The sequence below is a fragment of the Schistosoma haematobium genome, chromosome 1 (genome assembly GCF_000699445.3).
Source record: "Schistosoma haematobium chromosome 1, whole genome shotgun sequence".
Lineage (NCBI taxonomy): Eukaryota > Metazoa > Platyhelminthes > Trematoda > Strigeidida > Schistosomatidae > Schistosoma > Schistosoma haematobium.
The window spans coordinates 86,562,281-86,583,377 of record NC_067196.1 but is presented as its reverse complement, the minus strand read 5'-3'; the positions used below and the strand labels follow the sequence as shown (position 1 = coordinate 86,583,377).

Sequence of the window (21,097 nt, the reverse complement as noted above, 5' to 3'; positions counted from 1 at the left end):
TTAGAGCTGTCGGTCGATCACTGTCTTCTTCCTGAAGCTGAATGCGTTTAAGAGAGTGGATTCTTAAAAGACTGTTTAAGGAAGTCGTACGAGACAAGGCGTCTGTAGCTACACTGTTTGTTCCAAAAATATGTTTTATATCTTGAATAAACTGTGAAATGTAGTCCAGTTGCCGAAACTGTAGTGAAGAGTATTTGTCTGAATACGAGCCAAGAGAAAGCAAAAGAGATTATGAATCGTGAGTATAGTGAATTCTCAGACATCCACAGTGTGCCGAGAGTGCCTAGTTCGACAAAAGTACATTTATATTTGCTACCGTGATAATGAACCTGTAGTGGTATTGGTCCTAACAACACAATCCTCAAAGCTGAACATGAAAAAAATAGGTAAATAGGAATTCAACATTTAACACAGAGAAAGCCAACAATGGAGAACGCAAAAATATTTATTCAACCGGATGGCATGGCCCAGCCTTGTAGGCGTGGTCATTCTTGTGTGACTTATCACTCCTAATAATATCAAATATATTGTTTTATTCCCAGCCTAAATGTGTTCTTCAGAAACGCCAAACATTATATTGGTGACAACAATAATTGTTACCATACGATGAGTCAGAATAGACAATGACGTGACTTCCGCGTAAGATCGTATAGACTAGGTTGTCACATCATGACAAATCGACAAATGTGGGATAGGACCTATTATTATGGCAGTACTAATAGGGAACTAGACCATAATTCTACAAACATAATCCCAAAAATTTGGATTTGTCATGATGTGATAGCTTATTTGAAAGATCTTATGCGAAAGTCATGTCATGGTCTATACTAACGCGTCCTATCTTGATAGTCAGCAATTTGACGTCTAGCACTTCTGAAGAACACATTTGGGCTGGGAGGAGCGTAACCTATATGATACATAAAGCAACAGGTCATATAGAATGACGATGCCCTCATGACCGAGCCATGATATTTTCGGTTGATCGTCCCAGCGTTCAACAATAGTGACCTCTCCGTGTTAAATATACACTGCGGATATTCCCAGTCATCTTATTTTTAGCTTTGAGGATTGTGTGGTTAGAATCAATACCACAAAATACCCAAGATAGGGTAAATAAACCTTTTATCATGAACGATCTGTTTTCCTCTTATCGCCTGTGAATTGAAGATCGGATCTTGTAGATGATCACTGGTATTAGCGGGAAGTGTCAACGAGGCAGCAGGAGGTTTACGGCTGAGCATTTCCTGATTTCACAGAGGGCTTGCCATAGGGGTTGTGCTACCACAGTCAACCAAGGTTATACGTTTCTTGTGGTTCAGAATCAGATCTTTCTGTAGTGTGCCTCTTTGAGGAGTTTCGGATAGCCTCAAACCGTGATAAAGGTCAAGGAAACTGGTATTACAGGAATTTTTTATCCCGATTTTGTGTAGATTGATGGTCTTTTGAACCCGATAAGCAGATGCAGCTAGTTCATCTACGGAGTTATTCTGAAAGAAACAACAACCAATTGCATTTGTTTGGAAAGCTTGAACAAAAAGAAATGTCTAGGATGGCCTTCGTCAAGAGTCCATCGACCATTGGTCCTTATTGTTCGTAGCAACATTTATGCCGTGTCGCAAATCGATATTTTGAAAGAGTAGGTTTAACCTATGTAGATCGGTCAGGTCTTTACGTTCATGGAAGGTTTTCTTCAAGCATCATAAGGTTCAGGAACATCACTTGTCAACATGCAAGTTGCAAAGAAGTTGTTGAACTCTCTCAGGAATCCCCACACTACCGAAAGGAATCGCGCATGTGGGTATGCTTCGCTGTGCTGCGAAAGCCAGTGTATGCATTACAGAGCCAGGTTTCCATGTTCTTAGGTAGAAATGATATAGTTTGTAAGATTACGGCCTCACGAAATCTTCATATGTACAATGGCCCTACCTAAATACGTTTCCTACCTTATTGTAGGATTCGTTATTCGAATGGTTCAAATGGTTCTCGATGGAATAGAAGATGCTTTTGCTTAACGAGCTACCCTATCTAATAGCAGTGGACCACCGATGTCACCAGCTCGGGACCTAAGTATATTCATCTATAAAGGAGGAAAAAAGTAATGATAAACTATGGAGCGATACTGTTATAAGTCCCTAAGAACATGTCATGTTTTCTCTTAAAGGACTCTTGGGAAGTGATCTGCACTAGCTCAGTATACAAAGGATTCCAGCATTTGACTACCCTCAAAGAGTAGAAGGTGTACCGTAAGACCGTTCTGCTACATTGTCTCCGATTTCTGGGTGCTACCCCAAAGGTTTGTGTTGGGATTGGCCTTAAATGGGTACTTTAAGGGATGCCCAGAAGTGTTTAGGATGCTGTAAGTCATTGGGAGGTAACCTCCAAGACGCCCATACTTTATTGTGTACGGTTTCAGTGTCCTGAAATGCGCTTCGTATGGCTGGAATTTTAGTCCTGGAACTGACTCCCTGGCTCACCGTTGGATACGTCCCAATATATCTTTATCCCTTTGAAGTAAGGGGGAAACACTATATTTCCATACTGTAAATGGGGTCGAATAAAACTTTTGAAGATTAAGTGGAAAGTTCTACCGCTGAACTGGCCAAAATTGTGACTCATCGTTATTAGTGCAAGGTTTGCTCGAAAGACATATTGGTCCTATTTGGCGTAAGACTTCGGATCACAAGGAAATAAAACATCTAAATCATCCTTAACTTGGTATGCCTCTAGAGGTGAGCTACCTAAGTTGTATTCGTAGTATGTAACATGACTGCGATGGACTACTTCACACTTTGAAGCGTGAAAGGTAAGTCCGTTGTTGTCAGCCCAACTATGAAGTCGGGTCAGATTCTCCTGAACAGTCATCATCTTGGTTGCATAATCTTCTCCACAGTTTTACACCATCAGAGAAAAGTAATAAATCAGATGATACCTGTTGTGGAAGGTCGTTTACGTAAATTAAGAAAAGGGGAGATCCTGGCACCAAACCTTGGGGGACCACGCGAGAAAAAATGAAGTTTACCTGATCCTAAAAAGTCGGTTATGTAGATATGATTTAGGCCGATCTATTACCGGTGGCTTCATAGATAACCATTTGATCATATTGAAAAGTCTGAAAGTACTGTTCTGTTAGGATGTCGGTGTCACCACCGTCGTTGTTAGTTGGGCAGTTAGGACCTAGCAAATGATAAACTCCGGTTCTGACTTGTCGAAGAGAGGCCGCATGACGGAGGAAGGTTTTCCGATCTGAGACAAATTTATCAGTTGATTACATCTGATAATGAAGACTGTTTTTTCTTATCGACTTTTGCATTGGTTCCTTGCTTATCTGAATCTCTTATATGTGTTGTTGTCACTAGTTTGTTGATATTCCGCCCAGTAGTGACTTATACGTCTTAGCAGCCGAAGTGTGCGAGTTTTGATGATTTTGGGTTGCTCGTAATTTCTGGGGGCGTTTGCGTGACAGACAGTTATGTAGCATATAAGATCGTGTGCATGAGGAAATCACAATGAGTATCCCAGACTACCTACTATAGGTTGACAAGTAAAGCTGACACATCCAAGAGTTTCTCATTCCAACGCTTTTTGTAAGTTGGATGGTTTAGTTCAGTTTTGCTGATAAAATTGAAGGCTATGACGGCATGATCACTTTTACCTGGGCCAGACAGGATTTAGAGGTTGTTAAGTAAGAATTTTTCGTTCGTAGAAATGCGGCCTAAGCGTAACGGTGTCTGACTATTTTCCAGCGAGTTGCTAATTTCACATTTTCAAATAATCCCAGACCTTATGCTGAGGACTCACACTTGAATATTCGACCAGTTCTGGGTTCTGATCCCACTACTTCTGAGGAGTCCCACACTAGGACGAAACGGCCGTCCAGCGCTTCCAGTTTTTCCATAGTGGTCTAGCTTCAATCGACTCATGAACTCAACTATTAAATCACTATAATATGCACGATACCCCTTTCCGAAGGTATTCGTTCAGCTGTTAACATAACCTTTCTCCAGCCTCCTTTAGAGCCATCCGTCTAAAATGCTATCGCAAAAGGTCCAAAAATCATGTTTGAGTGAACTGGCGATGGTATCCCTCGACCACTATACATGAACGAGGGATATCAGCTTGCCAGTGAGGATTTTTAGCCAGAACCTAGATCCTAGTTAGTAAACAAACCTCAGGGGCTAAAAGGAGTCAGCCGACCTACAATTCTTATTAATGAGAAATTGAAGTCAATAAACTTTGGAGGTTGAATTGCTGAAGGTGTTGCGGGTTTTCAAAAAAACGTCTTAGTAAGTGCCCTTCTCGTAAATGTTGACTGAGCCGCAAAACACTCATTCTAAAGAAACGGAGAATAAATTGATTGAAAACTATCAAAACATAGGTATTCAGTACTTGCCAAACTTATTTTTACAGTCAGAAATGATATTGAACCTGACGAAGCTTCAATCAAAGCTAAGGAACAAGCTATACTGGAGCTTGGAAATTTACTCGCTGAGAAGAAAGATGCAAAAGGTTAGTCAGTTATCCCAGTTTTATTATGGACGCTTTGCGTCTCATTGTTACTACACTACGTGATACGTTGTGCATATTTTGCTGTTTTCAGAGCTGGTGATGTGTGCATGGTGAATTGTTACCCACAAAAAACGCATTGCTCAGCACAAATTAATTACTTATCTGGATGTACAGGCATCTCTGAAAAATTCAATTATCTACAGAGTTTTGATCTAAGTTGTGAATATAAACCAAGAGAATATGGTTGGAAGTGACCTAACAGTGGTGCTTTCGAACTAATGCCTTATGTTTTATCTAGCAGTTGTCTCTGGTTTGCTACCGTAACCATGAGGAGAATTAAAATGGTAACCAGCGGTAGTCCCTTCAACTTCACTAAATTTTTAAGTGTCTAGACATAGTTTTCTAACAGTTCTATATCACTGTGAAATAAAAGAAAGGTAGCACAGTCAGTAGACAAATGAACAAGATTGGTATGTGATAAGTGGTACGGTTAATATGCAACTACATCTAAGGAAAACCATCCACTCTTATGATGATTGTCATCTAAAGATACAGCAGTTGTCACTGGTTCTTATCCAGAGCAATATTTAATAATCTCAAGATCAAATGTACTATGTATGTGCTGGAGATTAAAATTCCCTGGTCGCCCGCAATAATAACAGTTCAACAAAGTGAAGTAGTCGAACGCGTCGACAATTCCACTTGGACGTCTGATCAGCCCAAATGGGTTGGTGTCTTACGAAATCTCTACGCGGATTCAGAAAGCTCGTTTGGCTTTTGTCAACACATGTCATCTATGGCGAAGGCGAGATATCCGTCTATCAATTGAAGGACGAGTATACTGTGCGGCAGTTCGTTCTGTTTTACTTTAGAGATGCGAAACGTGGCCATTAAGAGTAGGAGATACCCGTAAGATACTAGTATTTGATGACAGATATCTTAGAAATAATGCCGGCATCTGCTGAGATCACCGGGTAAGTAATATTAAGGTTTTAGGGAATGATGGTAAGTCAGTTGATGAGGCTGTAAATATTCATCGACTGAGATGATTGAGCCACGTGCTACGTATGCCTGAACACCAATTACCACGACGCACAAAGCTGATTAGTGTTGGAGACGTGAAAGGAAGTTTGGGGCGGTCAGACTAAAACGTGGCATCAGTCCTTGAAGTCACTAACTTCTAGTCTGAGCCATGTTGGTAGATGCGAACTACTTGGTTATGGTACCCGTGACTATCGTAACCAACGGTTGAAGACTGTGTGACATGGCTCAGAATCTATCACAATGTCGCAGGTGTATACACTCTTTTTCTTCCCTTAAACCATGAGAATAAAATTGCGCTATACCTTTCTACGTACTAAATCTTCCTGTATCATATTATGTGCAATCTTTCTTTATATATTACTACCATTAAAAGAACTACTATGAATTTGGCGTCTATCTTGTGCTAATGGTGTGGCAACTTGGACCGATGCACATATGTGCCTGGTTCTACGTTGTAGCTGACTGACTGAAAGTGCAAAATACAGTCTTCTCAATAATACAACTATACTTAATGCACCTTTCTCACTTCGCGAATGTTGTGTCAGGATTGGTTATGATATACAAAGGGCCATTTGGCCTTTGGTAGTTTGTTCCGTATGTATTGGTCAAGATATCCAGTTAAACTTCAAAGGGCAAGTATACTTCGCAATTCCGATAAATTTTACGCACATAGACATTGACACTGAATATAAGTTGGTTGCAAGTATTATTTTAAGGATATCTCGAAAGCATTGTTCTTGTGTTGACACCACCGAGTAGATTGCTGCTATTAAAGATGAATTGCTACGTAAGGATGAAAAACCAGTGTATATAACTAGGAGCTTTCAACTGACGTTTACGCATGTCACATCCCCTACTTTGACGCATAGTAGTGAGTATAAAGAGGCTTGATGTCGCTGAAGTAGAACATGATATCACCACATAAAGTCACTGGTTCGTGTATATGTGATATGTACCAGTCTTTACAAAACGACTATTATCACTAATGTAGTTCTCAATCATCTTCAGGGGCACCTATTTGTCTACTTTTTGTCTTTCAGCTCTTTGACATATTATTAATAAAATATTATCTCGACGAAATACGATTTTCGGTTAGTTTCTTTTATAAAAGAGGACCCCTAAGTCATATAGCCCCTGAAAGACAGTTGTTTTTCATAGTGACATAAGTTGACCTCATTTTTCGGGGAAGTAGGTTAACTTACTGTAAAACAGCCTTATGTAATGTTATCTATGTAGTATTCAGAGTTTTAGCGTAATTTTAACATGATTTAGCTTTACATTGTTTGTTGATTGAATGTTGGCTTAGAATTATTCTTTCCCACATTGTCTTGCTAAGTTCCAGCTAAACAAGAGAGTAGTACAACTACTAATATTACCCTTCCTTACTTACAGACTACGCCTGTTGTATTTAGTTGTTATAATTCGGCATCTTAATTCATCACTTTCAGGGATTAAATTATTAGATATATCTCATATTTCAGCTTCTATCACACTGCTTGAAATGTGTTTCATTTTATTTCTTGATATGTTTTAGGACTGGGAGACCTCATTTTAGTAACTCGACCGTTTCTCAAGCTGATGAGCAAAGCAAAAGCTGGTCGTCTTGTTAGGACTCTGGTTGATTTGTTTTTGGATCTTGAAGGAGGAACTGGTCGTGAGGTTGACCTCTGTCGTGAATGCGTTGAATGGGCCAACCAGGAAAAGCGTATTTTTCTTCGTCAAGCATTAGAAGCCCGTCTAATGGGTCTTTATTATGATAATGGAAGTTATGAAGAAGCATTAAAATTAGGTAATTTGCAAAATTTCTTTTCATTTACACTATCTTTAACTTATTGTAATCTTACGGCCTGGTAGTATCCCTAGCTCTCACACAAAGCCGGGTACATAAATCTATACTCAGCAAATGAGTTGTAGCATAGTAACCTAATCACCCGTTTATCAATCAGGTGATGAGTTTGGATGTGACTCTGTTTTTAAATCTACACAGCAATATAAATTTGATACGTGGTTTCTTTGTATCCATGCGAAAAATAAACCGATTTCTTAAGGATAGAAATAGATATGTCTTGAACGTTAAATGTTTTATTTTACAAACATTACATTTTCCATTTTGCATTAGGTTCAAATTTATTACGTGAACTTAAAAAACTGGATGATAAAGCTCTTTTGGTTGAGGTTCAACTCATGGAGAGTCGAGTTTATTATAGATTAGGTAATCTTCAACGGGCCCGTGCTGCACTTACATCTGCCAGAACTACAGCAAATGGTATATATTGTCCGCCACGTTTACAGGCCAACCTTGATCTGCTTTCCGGTAAGTGGTCTTACATGTTGTTTCTTGTATAAAATACCTTTTTAAATATTTGGGAATCGTTTTAAGATAAACAATCTCAATATTCCTTAGTACTCTCATAAATAGCTCATGGTCTTCCGGAAATTATTTCCTTCGTAGTTTAAACTTGAATTTACAAACTGCCATTTACTGTGTTTATACATCGGTTATAATAAAATCCAGGTTTACAACCATGGAGATTTATTAGCTGCTTGCGACAGAAGAAATGTGGCAAAACTAACCTCTCTAATCAAATGATTCCTCATTGCATACGGTTATTTCGTTTAGTTTCCTTGATTTCCAAGTATCTGTCAGTACTTACTATTCTGTCATTTTCTTTGCAATAGACTTACTTTGCCAGCACGGTTTGAACTAGTAGTGTTGCTTTTTCCTAAAAGTCGTATAACAAAGGACAGATGTCTGAGATAACTATAAGCAATAACTTGTAAAGTTGGAATTCTTAAAATATTCAGTTTACTGTCTAGTGCCAACAAAGCTTTATCCCAACCATTTGAAACATTATTTATGGCTCCATTCATAATAGCGTGGTGTTGTGAGCAGAAAGTATCGTCTACCCTAAGAAAAATTAAATAGATCAGCCTCCTTTATTGATTGTGATTTAGTGAATGATGCACGGTTTTGGGGCTAAGAGTAGATCAACAGAATGTTAATCTGAAAATGCAATACTATGTGACCGAGTGATGGCTGCCACACAAGACCATGTCATTGGTACAGTCTCCCGGGTGAACTGATATCAAAGACAAGACCGCTGGCCGGAAGAATAGGTTTTTTGTTCCACAAAGTAACATGGTTATACATAAATTATGAACGAGGAAGTAAACATAATTAGGTGTTTTAAACGATTGGAGGATACCAGTTTTGTAGGTCATCCACTCTTCAATGAATTAAGACCTGACTGTTGTGTCGAAATCGTATAAACCTCCCACTTGTAGTTCCCGGTGTTTCGTCACTGACCAAAAGGTGTTTCCCAGGATATTGCAGACTGCGTAAAAATGAGCTCAAACACGTTCGCTGAACTGTGTCGTAATACAGTAATTATATATATAGCTGTTTCATATGACAGTAAAGTGCTGTTAATCGCAGTTCGTGAAACGTTACATCTTCGGTGAGATCTATTCTTCTGATCACACAGTTTTCATAGTTTTCTGTTGATAACTACTGGGATGTATTTACACTTTTAATCTATTGCACTGTCCTACGTTTTAATGAATTATACAATAACCGAAGAACAGAGTCTACTGGGACGTAAGTTTATGAGTGTTAAATTTACTAACAGTAAATTCCAAGTTCTCCAAAATGCTCAAATTACAGTTAAAAATTGCTTGAAGAAATAGGTTTTATCTCAAATTTTTATATTTAAATTTCTTTACAGTTCATAAAACAGATTTAAAGTCGTGTCGAAACCTCTTATATGCAAAACTGGATATGTTTAAATAGTCCCATATCCGTCTATATGACATTCTCTCTACAATTCATTGGTGTGTATAAACTATATAAATTTAATTTTATTTTCAACTGTAGGAATTCTACACGCTGCTGATGAACGTGATTTCAAAACTGCATATTCTTACTTCTATGAAGCATTCGAAGGCTTTGACTCAATTAGTTCCAAACGAGCTATTGATGCTCTTAAATACATGTTGCTATCAAAAATTATGTTAAATAGGTTTGTCATGTTTTCTGTTGTTCTTCAAAATTATTTTTACATTTTTTTCTTAGTGAATTGTGCTTTCCCGTTGTTGATGTTACTGACTGCAATTTGCATATATACGTGCATTAGAAACAGAGTACCCCGATATTGTCACTTAATTACAAGTTTTTATTAAGGTTCAACAATAGCTAGAAGTGTAGTTCAGGATGCTCTTTTCGCCTCATTTGGGACCCGTCATCCTTATGTACTTGCATCCCAGTGTTGATACCCACACTAAGACTCAAACCTAGGACAGTTATTTTATGATCATACAATAGCATACAAAAAAGGAAATAAATTCTAGTTACTCATAAGTAATATGCTTATAACGAACAAGTTTCGAACAAAATCAGACTTTTAAAAAATACTGGTACATTAGTTTGAGGAATTTGTTGAGATTGTAGAGTTTTCAAAGTTTAAATCACGAAATGATCTTAGCTAGACCACCATTGTAAACCTGAAAGCTCTGGACAGTCACTTTGTCCTATTATGGGACTTCTAAGCAGTGCACACCCATGATTCCGCACGCGGGTATTGAATTCAGAGTCTTCAGTCTCACGCGTGAACGCTTGACTTCTAGACTATTGAACTGGGATCCAAAGGTGTTCAAATCATATTCTCTAAGTTCACTTCATCCTACTATCATTTATAAAACTATTATCTCAACCCTATTTTTTATTTTGTCAATCGCTTGTCGGAGTATTCATGTGGGACGTTGCAATTTGGATTGAAGCACATTTATGATAAGTCATACCTCGTTTATGAACCAACTGTATTTTCAAGTACATAGTTAGCAGTAATCATGACGGCAGATATTCTCATAATCTCTTGTTATAGTTTTATCACTTTCGGAAAAACTGTGCATAAATATTTTTCGGAAGGCAATACTAAGGTTAGACGCAGAGAGACTAAGTGAATATGGTAAATCGGTTGATGAAGTTGTGAATCCTCATCGACTGAGGTGGTTGCGATATGTATTACGTATTTCTGGTGTAGATTTTATAAAAGTTAGAGGTATCAAACCAAAACACGACATCAGTCAACTTGAATCGATGTACATATTTACCAGGTTCTAGGTTATTTACAAATGACGGAGATGTGCAGTCAGTTATTAAATTATATTAATAATAAGTAAAATTAATTTTATCTTGTTTGCAGAATGTTGTGTTCCATAAAATATTTTGTGCTTTTAGTCTTAACGCTTGTATATGCAGTACAAAAGTTCTGAATACAAACTGTTTTTAAATCATTTGTAGGGTTTATTAATAATTATTCAATTATTTTTAATTTTTTTTAGCGCTGATGAAATCCCTGGTATTCTTACAAGTAAATTAGCTCTAAAATATACAAGCCGTGATATTGATGCTATGCGAGAAGTTGGGATCGCCGCTAAAGAACGATCATTGGGTGATTTTCTACTGGTAATATTTTAGACATTTGTTTTACTTTACTAAACGGAATGTTTTATTAAACGTTATCTATTCACTCTCATGTCACTGAGTTTATCTGTAGTACATGTCTATGTATAGGGTTTGTAGAGATTGTTTAGTCTTATAGTTTACAGTATCACTAAGAGCCAGGAAGCACCAGACAGTTGTTTTGTGCATCAGTTGTTCAATATCGCAAATTGGCCTAAATGTTAACCGACGGTTTCCAAATTTGTTGTCCAAAAGTTAAGCTCACACTGAGAGCCCTGAAGGTCATGGGTTTGACCCCGGGTGGGGTCATGGATGCGCACTGTTCAGAGATTCCCAGTTTTCAATGATTACCTAGTTATTTGCTTTCTTGTAGAAGAATGTTAATAATTCGTGATTTTTTCAAAAACTGTCCCGATATATTTTCACTTAACCAGTCATCTAGTGTCACTAACCATACGAAGGAGGTTGAGCATATATACATCTGTGTTTGCTTATAAAATAATTAACTTGTAACGTTTTCGATACCGTGTAAAATATTAACCCTTGGTGTATTTTTAACGTGCGTATTTGTTTTAGCTTCAAGAGAAATACAAAACTGAACTATCTGGAGATCCAGTAATTAGCAGACATCTTCACTCATTTTATGATACATTATTTGGTCAAAATCTTCTGAAACTTATCGAACCATATTCTCGTGTTCAAATTGATCATATTGCCAAACTTATCAATATTCCTTTGGTAAGAATAATATTTATTGTCATTAGCTTTAAATCCATCCTACAGGAATGTTACTTGTAAACGTATGTAGTTCTACAAGTCATAATTTTATGATACCATGACAAAAAAATCAGTTACAGTTACTTACAGTTGTATTCATTCTTTATCTTATTCCCACTTCTTGAGTTAAGTGTTATTTCTAACTTGAGGTTTGACTATTCGAGTAGGTTCAGACTCGTGCAAGATCCTACGTTGATGATAATTAACTAGATATGGGACAGTTTATGTAGAGTTGTTTCTATAATTTCCTTGACAGTGTTCGAAACACAGTATATAGTTGTATAAATAACGAAATTCACCAGGTGCTTGGGTATAAGCCATACTTTAAATGTGAGGGCTAATCGTACTACGCGGTTGCTCAGCGCAAATCAAAACTAACCCATTGATGTGAACAGAGGAATAAAAAAGCCATGACTAACAACGGAATCCATTGTTGAGGACGTTATTTCACTTAATTCAAAGCTTGTTAAGCACTAACATTTAGTTTTGTCCCTAGTTTATTCTACAAACCATAAGACTGCTGCATAATTCACAGCTATACTCCCTTCTGTTCCGAAGCTATTGTAATATGAATGTAACCTTTGGAACCTATTTTACTACCCTAATGTCTCGTTTGAACATAATTTTATCTTGCAAATTGTTTGTGCTTTGTGGTCACTCTAGTAACCTATTTATTCATGAATCTCTATACACTAATCGGAATACGGATCGGGAATAAATCGAGTGGTGTTCCAGTTGACTCGTCTTCTCTCTTTTGCTTGTCAACCAATCAGGTGATAGAATGGTTTTCGTCTCTCTGCCCAAGGTCGTTAGTCTCAGTTCAGAATCACGCATTTCTAGCCTCGGTTGTGACCATATGCAAAGTCATGTTAGATTTCCTGCTCAATGCGCGTTAAAATTCTTGTTCGGATGTCCGCATCTTCTAGATTCCTTAATGCACAGATAACAACCAGACATCGAAATTGATCCGCCGTAATTTCATTTATTTTAAATTTTTCACATTCTCGATTTACTTTTCCAGCATAGATGAGATAATCATCGGATGGAGACTGGTATTTGAAAACACTAGAGTATATTGAGGACTGTCGTGCATTATTTGCCGACTCTGGGACTGACTGGTTGGAAAAAGCGCAGAGGTGGTCAGTGTATGACTTGATGTCGTGGTATGAAAGAAAGCTGCAAAGGGCTGGCTTCTGTTGGTCCCTCACGACTCCCTGGTTGGGGTTCTAGAGATGGTGCAACATAGTGGCTAGAGACGTTATTCATTATTTATTTATTTGAACATATGAATATTGGTACAAGAGAGCGCCAATATATATGCGCCACACAAAACAATGAGAATTCGAAGAGAAATAGAAAAAAAACTAAGGAGCGCAAAAGAAAAAGAGAATAATAACGAAGAGATTGGTGTAAGGTAGTGTGGTAGTAACGAGGGAACGGAAAGGTACAATCAGAAGAAATCTTTCAGGTAAGGGAGACACAACCACTTTTTATGAAGAAAGTAAAAGAAGGTTACAGCAAAATCGCCACTGGCTTCTATTCTGAGCCATATCTGATAACGTCTCTAGCCACTGTGTAGCACCATCTCTCGGACCCCAACCAGGGAGTCGTGAAGGACCGACAGAAGCCAGTCCTTTGCAGCTTTCTTTCATACCACGACACCATGTCATTCACTAACCGCCTCTCCGCTTCTTCCAACCAGTCAGTCCCAGAGTCGGCAAATAATGCACGACGTGGAATTCTCTGGGACGACATTCGTAGAACATGTCCGAGCCACCGAAGTCGGTGTTTCAAGGTGGTGACACCAATTGAATTATCATCTCTGTGCCCGAACACATGATGCCGAACCTCTGCATTACTGACATGGTGTTGCCACTGAATGTCAGCAATCCTTCGGAGACAACGATGATCGAACACAGAGAGTCTTCTAACGTCCTCAACTCCGAGAGGCCTGGTTTCACAAGCATAGAGCAAGACTGCTCTCACCGACGCGTTGTAAATCCGACCTTTTACTGCCAGACTGACATCACGAAGGCGCCAAAGGTGCTCCAGATTGGCCTAAGCCGCTCTGGCTTTCACTATACGTGCATTGATCTCATCACTCACACCCCCACCAGCACTTATGCAGCTACCCAGATACACGAACTTCTCGACTACTTCTATCTGCTCACCATCCAGGGTGAGTACAGGATTGGAATCCTGTAGAGAGACGTTATCAGATATGGCTCAGAATAGAAGCCAGTGACGATCCTGCTGTAACCTTCTTTTACTTTCTTCATAAAAAGTGGTTGTATCTTCTTTAACTGAAAGATTTCCTCTGGTTAACGCGCATTGAGCAGGAAATCTAACATGACTTTGCATATGGTCACAACCGAGGCTAGAAATGCGTGATTCTGAACTGAGACTAACGACCTTGGGCAGAGAGACGAAAACCATTCTATCACCTGATTGGTTGACAAGCAAAAGAGAGAAGACGAGTCAACTGGAACACCACTCGATTTATTCCCGATCCGTATTCCGATTAGTGTATAGAGATTCATGAATAAATAGGTTACTAGAGTGACCACAAAGCACAAACAATTTGCAAGATAAAATTATGTTCAAACGAGACATTAGGGTAGTAAAATAGGTTCCAAAGGTTACATTCATATTACAATAGCTTCGGAACAGAAGGGAGTATAGCTGTGAATTATGCAGCAGTCTTATGGTTTGTAGAATAAACTAGGGACAAAACTAAATGTTAGTGCTTAACAAGCTTTGAATTAAGTGAAATAACGTCCTCAACAATGGATTCCGTTGTTAGTCATGGCTTTTTTATTCCTCTGTTCACATCAATGGGTTAGTTTTCATTTAGAGATTTGTTGTTTATATGAAACTCTGTAACTGATATGTCTCTTTTGCACCATGTGGTTTGTGATGAATTATAATCCCTAACATCTTATTAAGCATTTTATTTGTTTTGAATTATCCTAATTTTTAGGAAACTGTAGAAAAGAAACTTTCACAAATGATTTTGGACAACCAACATAATGGTAAATTTTTTAAGTGTTGATAGATTTTCGTGGTATATTTTTTCCTTCTATAATAAAGTTTATACCTGATAGTTAAACTGAAGTATTAACTTATGATCATCCGTTCAATTTGTAAGTCAGTCAGTAACAACGTAGAACTTCGTACGTACGTACATCAGTTCGAGTTGCCACACCACCCAGTTGTTGGTATTTTTGACTGAAATTGGATCAGTCTTGATTGGGATTTGTGTGTCCTGTGCTGATTGCATCGACACAGCCATTATGACACATGTTGATATAGACTACATGGGATGTGGTTAACACTGGAATCTATGATGCGCATTTCATCCTATTTGGAACTCGTTAATTGACTGTACTCGGATCCTAAAGTTGATGCTCATTCTGGGACTTGAACCTAGTACCTTTTTCTTCAAACACCATGGCGTTATATGCTTGGCTACTGAGTACGAAACGCGTGTCTTAAATTCCACTGATATCCACATCCTATCTAGTCTATATCAACTTGTGCCACAATGGTTGTATCGACGCACTCCGCACAGGATGCCCATATGCCAACGAAGACTGATCAAATTTCATCCAAAAAGATCAAAATAGGATAATTCAAACCAACAATGTGAATCAAATCTCATACCTCCTGTGCAACTGAATGCCGTTTGGAGAAAACGGCACTGGGTTCGAGTCCCGGGGTGAACATCTGCTTGATACATCCAACTGACGAGCCCCAGATAGGATAAAATGAGCGTCTTGGATTCCATTGAGAGTCACATTCCATCTGGTCTATCAACCTATGATTACTATGTTCTTGCAGTTGATTGATTTATGGTTCCACTTGAGTTTTTATCGGTGAAGTACTTCTATCGAGATGTAATATAATTTGTATGGCTATCGTCAGTATCATGAAAATTAATAGTAATTTGATAATATTAAATAGTAACATTTATTTATAGTGCAAAAATAGCTCCACAAAGATGAAATGATAATATTATTAAGAAATAAGGGAGGGATGACTTGTGTAATCAACGGATAATTGAATAATAATAGTATTTAATGCGAGATACGTTTCGACCGAAAATACAACCAAAAAAGGTCCTTTTTTAATTAACGATTATCATCCTACTTTAAGGAATATTTTAGTGGAAAAGTGCGACAGGTGCACCATTGATTTTTATTCCAATAGCATTCTGATAGCATCTTAAGTCATTAATTTGCACTATCTCTAGGACCTCAACCTGGGAGTTGTTATGGACTGATACATTTCAGTCCTATATATCTGCTTTTCGTACCAACGCATTAAATCGTAGACGGACCACGTCTTCGCTTATTCAACCCAACGAAAGCATCCGTAACTAATGAGAGGTGTGAAACCTCTGAAATGGCATTCGTAAATCATGACCAATTCATCGCACTTGGTGTTTCGAGGTGGTGGCACCAATTTAATATATCTGTTATCCAAGCGGATACTTGTGTAGGAAAACCGAGAGTAAGTAGGAAGCTTTTGCTTGCTAATTGCATCGAAACATATACACAACTCATTCATAAATATGTATCTATCCCCTGGAGAAACTAAACGAGATTTTTAACCAATAGCATATTTTTGTCTTCCTCGGAAGACCAATCCAATAGCATGTACCTGTTAGCATCCTCCGTTTATCGTTTGACCTTAAACTGATGTGTTTGATTGACTTGGACTGTTATTTTTCTTTCCTGTGACATAAATCTAGTTTTTTTGGATTCAGCTGAAGGAATTGATGTGGGAGAGGAGTAGATAAAGTTTAACATGGATTCACTGTTCATTTAACTTTTCTTGTTTTTTATCATAGGAATTCTGGATCAAGGTTCTGGTGTTTTAGTACTCAGAGAACCAGAATGTGATGGTAAAGACTATCCTTTAGCACTATCTGCAATCCAATCTCTTGGAGGTATTGTTGATATGTTATTCCAAAAAACCACTAAATTAAAATGACACTTTGGATTTCCTACCTAATGATTTTTTAAAAAATATAGTTCGTTTACTTGAACTAAAGTCTTTTCACTCAAATGTTAAGTGTCGTTATTCGAAAGCGGCTTTATGTTGTAAAAGAAATGCATCCTAAACTTGTCTACTCATCGGCAAGAAGTTAAATTCATAGGGACGCAATGCAATTTATTATTTTGTTCTTCAGAATTTCGAAGGATGTAACTTGGAGTTTACTTCATAACCATCGTAGATCCCTCCCACAATGGAAGAAGGGGGTGGTGAAGAAGGTCGTTTCAAACGACAACACCTCATCTTACCCTGCAGATTTCCGTCATTGACAGTAAGGTCTTAAATGTACAGACCTAGCATATCAAAAACTACTCACCAAAGGGTCGTTTTTGACTGATCCCAATTACTTGTTTCTTGGGTACTGCGGTCACGTTCTCAGGTCGTCAAGACTGATCCTAACTCAACATCATTTTGATGTACCTTAACAAGAAGTGTGAGGAAATTAGAAGTGAAATCCACTCTCAAACTTGTGACAGCTCTTAAAACCAGATTTTACTTCAAATTTTAAAGGTCACCAAATCACTTAGCTTTCGTAAGAGAAAGGCAATCTAGTAATTTTAAATATTATTTAGTTGAGAACATTCTTCATACATAAATGAATGCATAGATGTTACGTCGTGCATAGACTAAGGTTCCAAACACGATTTGGATTTTTCGTTTTATTCAAAATGGCCATATACGAGTAATTGGGTACCATTAAAAATGATGAATGATTAACTACCAAACGATATTTCGATTACTACTAAATCCAATTTAACGTTATACTGTGATAAGATTGTAATAGTTTCATTTTCTTATAATAAATACGAGTAGTATTATGAGGCTCAGCTAAATGACTGGTACATTAAAAAGTTATTAGTGAAAATGATTTCCACATACTTTGTCGCACTAAACAGTCATGGCATCGGTCACTCCAGTAATCAATAATTTGTACTTCTGCTGTCTATAAAACTAAGTTATTGTGTCCGAAACTCGTCTATAACACTGAGGACACTTTCGAAAACTCTCAAGAGTATTCTGGCTCCATTTAACAAACTGAACAATAAGAAAAATCATTAATATGCATGAATACTGATGACAATGAGTCACATGCCTTATTGACTGTTACATCTATCGAAGCGTCTAGGTCACCCGATTGAGATACGCGCGAAACCGAAGTTCCAAAACAACGATTTGTCTACAGTAGCGATTCTTTATTGAACAATACACTAAATTTAGTTACAAACCTCAATTTGTGAGGTGTCTAGAGCGTTTAAACGCGTCCTTCAAGTATGAAAATAAAAAGCTTCCTGTAACAGTAACATAAAAAATAATTATAACATACGATAGTACAACCGACAGCTGATAGCTGTGTCTATATCTGACAACAGTTTATGAACAACCGAAACCCGAACTAAGAGTAAAACAATATGGTAACTGTTGCGTTTAAACAAATGCACGAAACTGCGGATAACCGCTGCAGTGATTAAGATACAGTAATTAAAATGATAAGTACAATAAACGTAATAAATATATATGAATATTTTAGAATGTCACACTACAACTTGCGTTACAACATAGCTGTAAACATTGTTAGGAATACAACTGCTTACTGAATGTAAATAAGTAGTACAAAACAATATACAAAAGAATGGAAAGGGAGCGAGTGGAACAATGTATGACAAACTTAACATGCACAATAGATAGCAATCGATTATGGGGAAGTTCTAACAAGTCACTTAGTGTTAGCTAGGTTTCAACGGTGAAACCATTGGAGTCAGAGGACGCAACATTACCGAAAGTGTTATGTATGATAATAACTATATGGAAAAAACGGCAATAATATACAAAACATTGGCTTTCTCAAATGCAATTATCACAAGTTGAATTCACGTTTATTGTCACTCAGCACAACCTGGGATAAATATTTATCAGCACTCATGTTGCTACATATGAAATCGGCATAACAAAATAGATATAATAGCACTGATAGTGAGATAGGTTAAACATTTTGAATATCGTTCATGAAGATGTTTATACACGAATACTGAGACTGATTTTCACAGTGAATGGATCTGAATCATTGTAACCGATCCTAAGTCATGTTACCCAATGTTTCCAGCTATCGCACTGATCTCAACACGGTAGTCCTCGAAACTATAAGCAATATAATTCTCAAACTTGTAAGATCTATTTCATTGATAAGGATCCGTCTGTTTGATGAAATTCACTTTATCCTTTGAAAAGAGTAATCACTTCGTTAACACATGATTAGTTTTTAATAACTAAGTCTTATTATGAAATTTGTTTAAGAACTAGAAATTTTCAGTTGGTCAATCTTTGAACAAGATAAACGAAATGGAAATTTTCGGGTTTTTCACATCGAGAAGTTTGTGCATTATTCAGTTGGTTTAATCTCTAAAAAAGCTATTCCATCTTTGGTTCCTCTCTGTTTACGCCATACTACTTACTACTCAGTAGTTTGAATTCAATTCGTAGTGTTTTGGATTGTCTCGTCATCGGTATTTTTCGATTTGAATTTAATCAGTCTTGGTTAGCATATGTGCGGATTGCGTCGACACAGCTGTTACGGAACATGTTGATATAGACTACATGGCATGTAGCCAGCACTGGAATCCATGATGTGTATTTCGTCTCATTTACGACTCATCAGCTGAATGTACCTGTATCCCACAGTTCATACTCAGATTTTGATGATAACTCGGTAGCTTTTTCAGAATCCTGGTACCGATTCTGTATTGCCTTTCAGGATATATATATATGACTACATAGTCGGATGACAATCCCTATACAGATTCCGTTGAAATTCTTCCTTCCGGTAAGTTGTGTTGTCATGAAATGAATAGTTATTGTTAAGGCGGTATTGTGTCCTCCGAATATTATGTATGGAACATTCAGGTTTATTTTGGGTCCTTTCCATAAAACATTCGAATGCCCAAGACTTTTCTGGAACTGACGTCAGAGAATCGAATAAACTCCTTAATAATAACTATCTGAAACAGAAGTAAATTTTCGTAATTAACACTTTAGATACAATAAAGGTTTTAAATTTTGCAACTCAAGTGGCGTCCGTCAAGGCTGTCCACTTTTCCCATTTTTGTTTAAATTCATCATAGACCTACAGTTAGAAATAACGCTCTCGTCCACTGAATTTTCGGGCATTGATCTCTTACCAGGAGGTCCACCTATCGACTTAGAATACGATGAGGATATAGTCCTGTTTGGTGAAGACGCTGATAAAATGCAGAGTCTATTGGTAGCACTAAGCAACAATGCCAGAATGTTTGGAATGCGCTTCTCCCTCTCTAAATGCAAGTTGTTGCTTCAGGACTGGCTTGCGTCAATACCTGAACTAAGGATAGGGAGTGAAGTGGTCGAACGCGTTGACAACTTCACTTATCTTGGGAGTCTGATCAGCCCTAATGGGTTGGTGTCTGACGAAATTTCAGCATGGATTCAAAAAGCTTCTTATAAAATAATCTGAAGATTGTTTATTTATACTTCCACAGGTTTGAAAAATTCCCATATTGTGATTTAGAACAGCTGCTCTTGTGCGCACTACTAGACAACTGAGCCGAGTTAGTGAACACATTCCCTTCGTGGTTAGGAAACGGCACCGTCAAAACAATACGCAGCTCTGTTCTACCACACATGATCGATAGCGGTGATGTAGTAGACAGAAATAGGTCATTTAAAGTGATTTATTGTATTCCTACTAGTTTTCCTTATGGGGTTCGATCTCGTGTCTTACATATAGCAGAAGCTATAGGAATTCGAGTTAACAATCCAAGTCTTTGGTTAGCATTAAATGCACGGTCATTTTTTGATCCCCATTTATCAGTACTTTTCATTCTGTTCCGTCCAATCAAATAAGCTAGTCTTAAATTCGTTATAATTGGTCGTTTATTTCTTAAAATTGATATAAAATGACGACAGAGCACACTTTCTCCCAATTATGGACGGTAGTAGCGTACAAAGCACGAGCTCTGTCGTTTCGTACGTAGTCACAGAATCCGATAATCTATACTCTTTTTCGTTTATTTTTTTCACCCCCTGCTAACTTTTCCGAATATACACTTCATTATCCAGTTATCCGAACACTTCTTATTACGTAGACTTAGTTTTTATGAATGTTATTTCATTATCTATATTTGACCTATTTTCCATTATGAAACATTGATACAAGCCTATATTATTCTTATCACAACTAGTACACATGTCATCACATGAATTTGTACTTTTACCTATTAT

At 37.5% G+C, this 21,097-nt stretch overlaps 1 protein-coding gene across 3 annotated transcripts; it reads left to right on the top strand.

Moving 5' to 3' along the window:
- Positions 1–4,235: 4,235 nt before the first annotated feature.
- On the top strand, positions 4,236–16,838 carry PSMD11_1 (26S proteasome non-ATPase regulatory subunit 11; the record flags this gene model as incomplete). 3 transcript variants are annotated; one of them, XM_012940625.2, is made up of 9 exons in its annotated part: positions 4,236–4,375; positions 4,408–4,506; positions 7,085–7,339; positions 7,670–7,864; positions 9,425–9,569; positions 10,891–11,014; positions 11,588–11,749; positions 14,769–14,820; positions 16,641–16,783. In XM_012940625.2, the coding sequence occupies exons 1-9, from the start codon at positions 4,303–4,305 to the stop codon at positions 16,781–16,783; spliced, it is 1,248 nt and encodes a 415-aa protein (XP_012796079.1). In that variant the 5' UTR covers positions 4,236–4,302. The 3 variants fall into 3 exon arrangements, with proteins under 3 accessions (XP_012796079.1, XP_051075400.1, XP_051075399.1); XM_051209917.1 differs by lacking the exon at positions 14,769–14,820 and having other exon boundaries at positions 16,641–16,838; XM_051209916.1 differs by lacking the exons at positions 4,408–4,506; positions 7,085–7,339 and having other exon boundaries at positions 16,641–16,838.
- Positions 16,839–21,097: the final 4,259 nt, after the last annotated feature.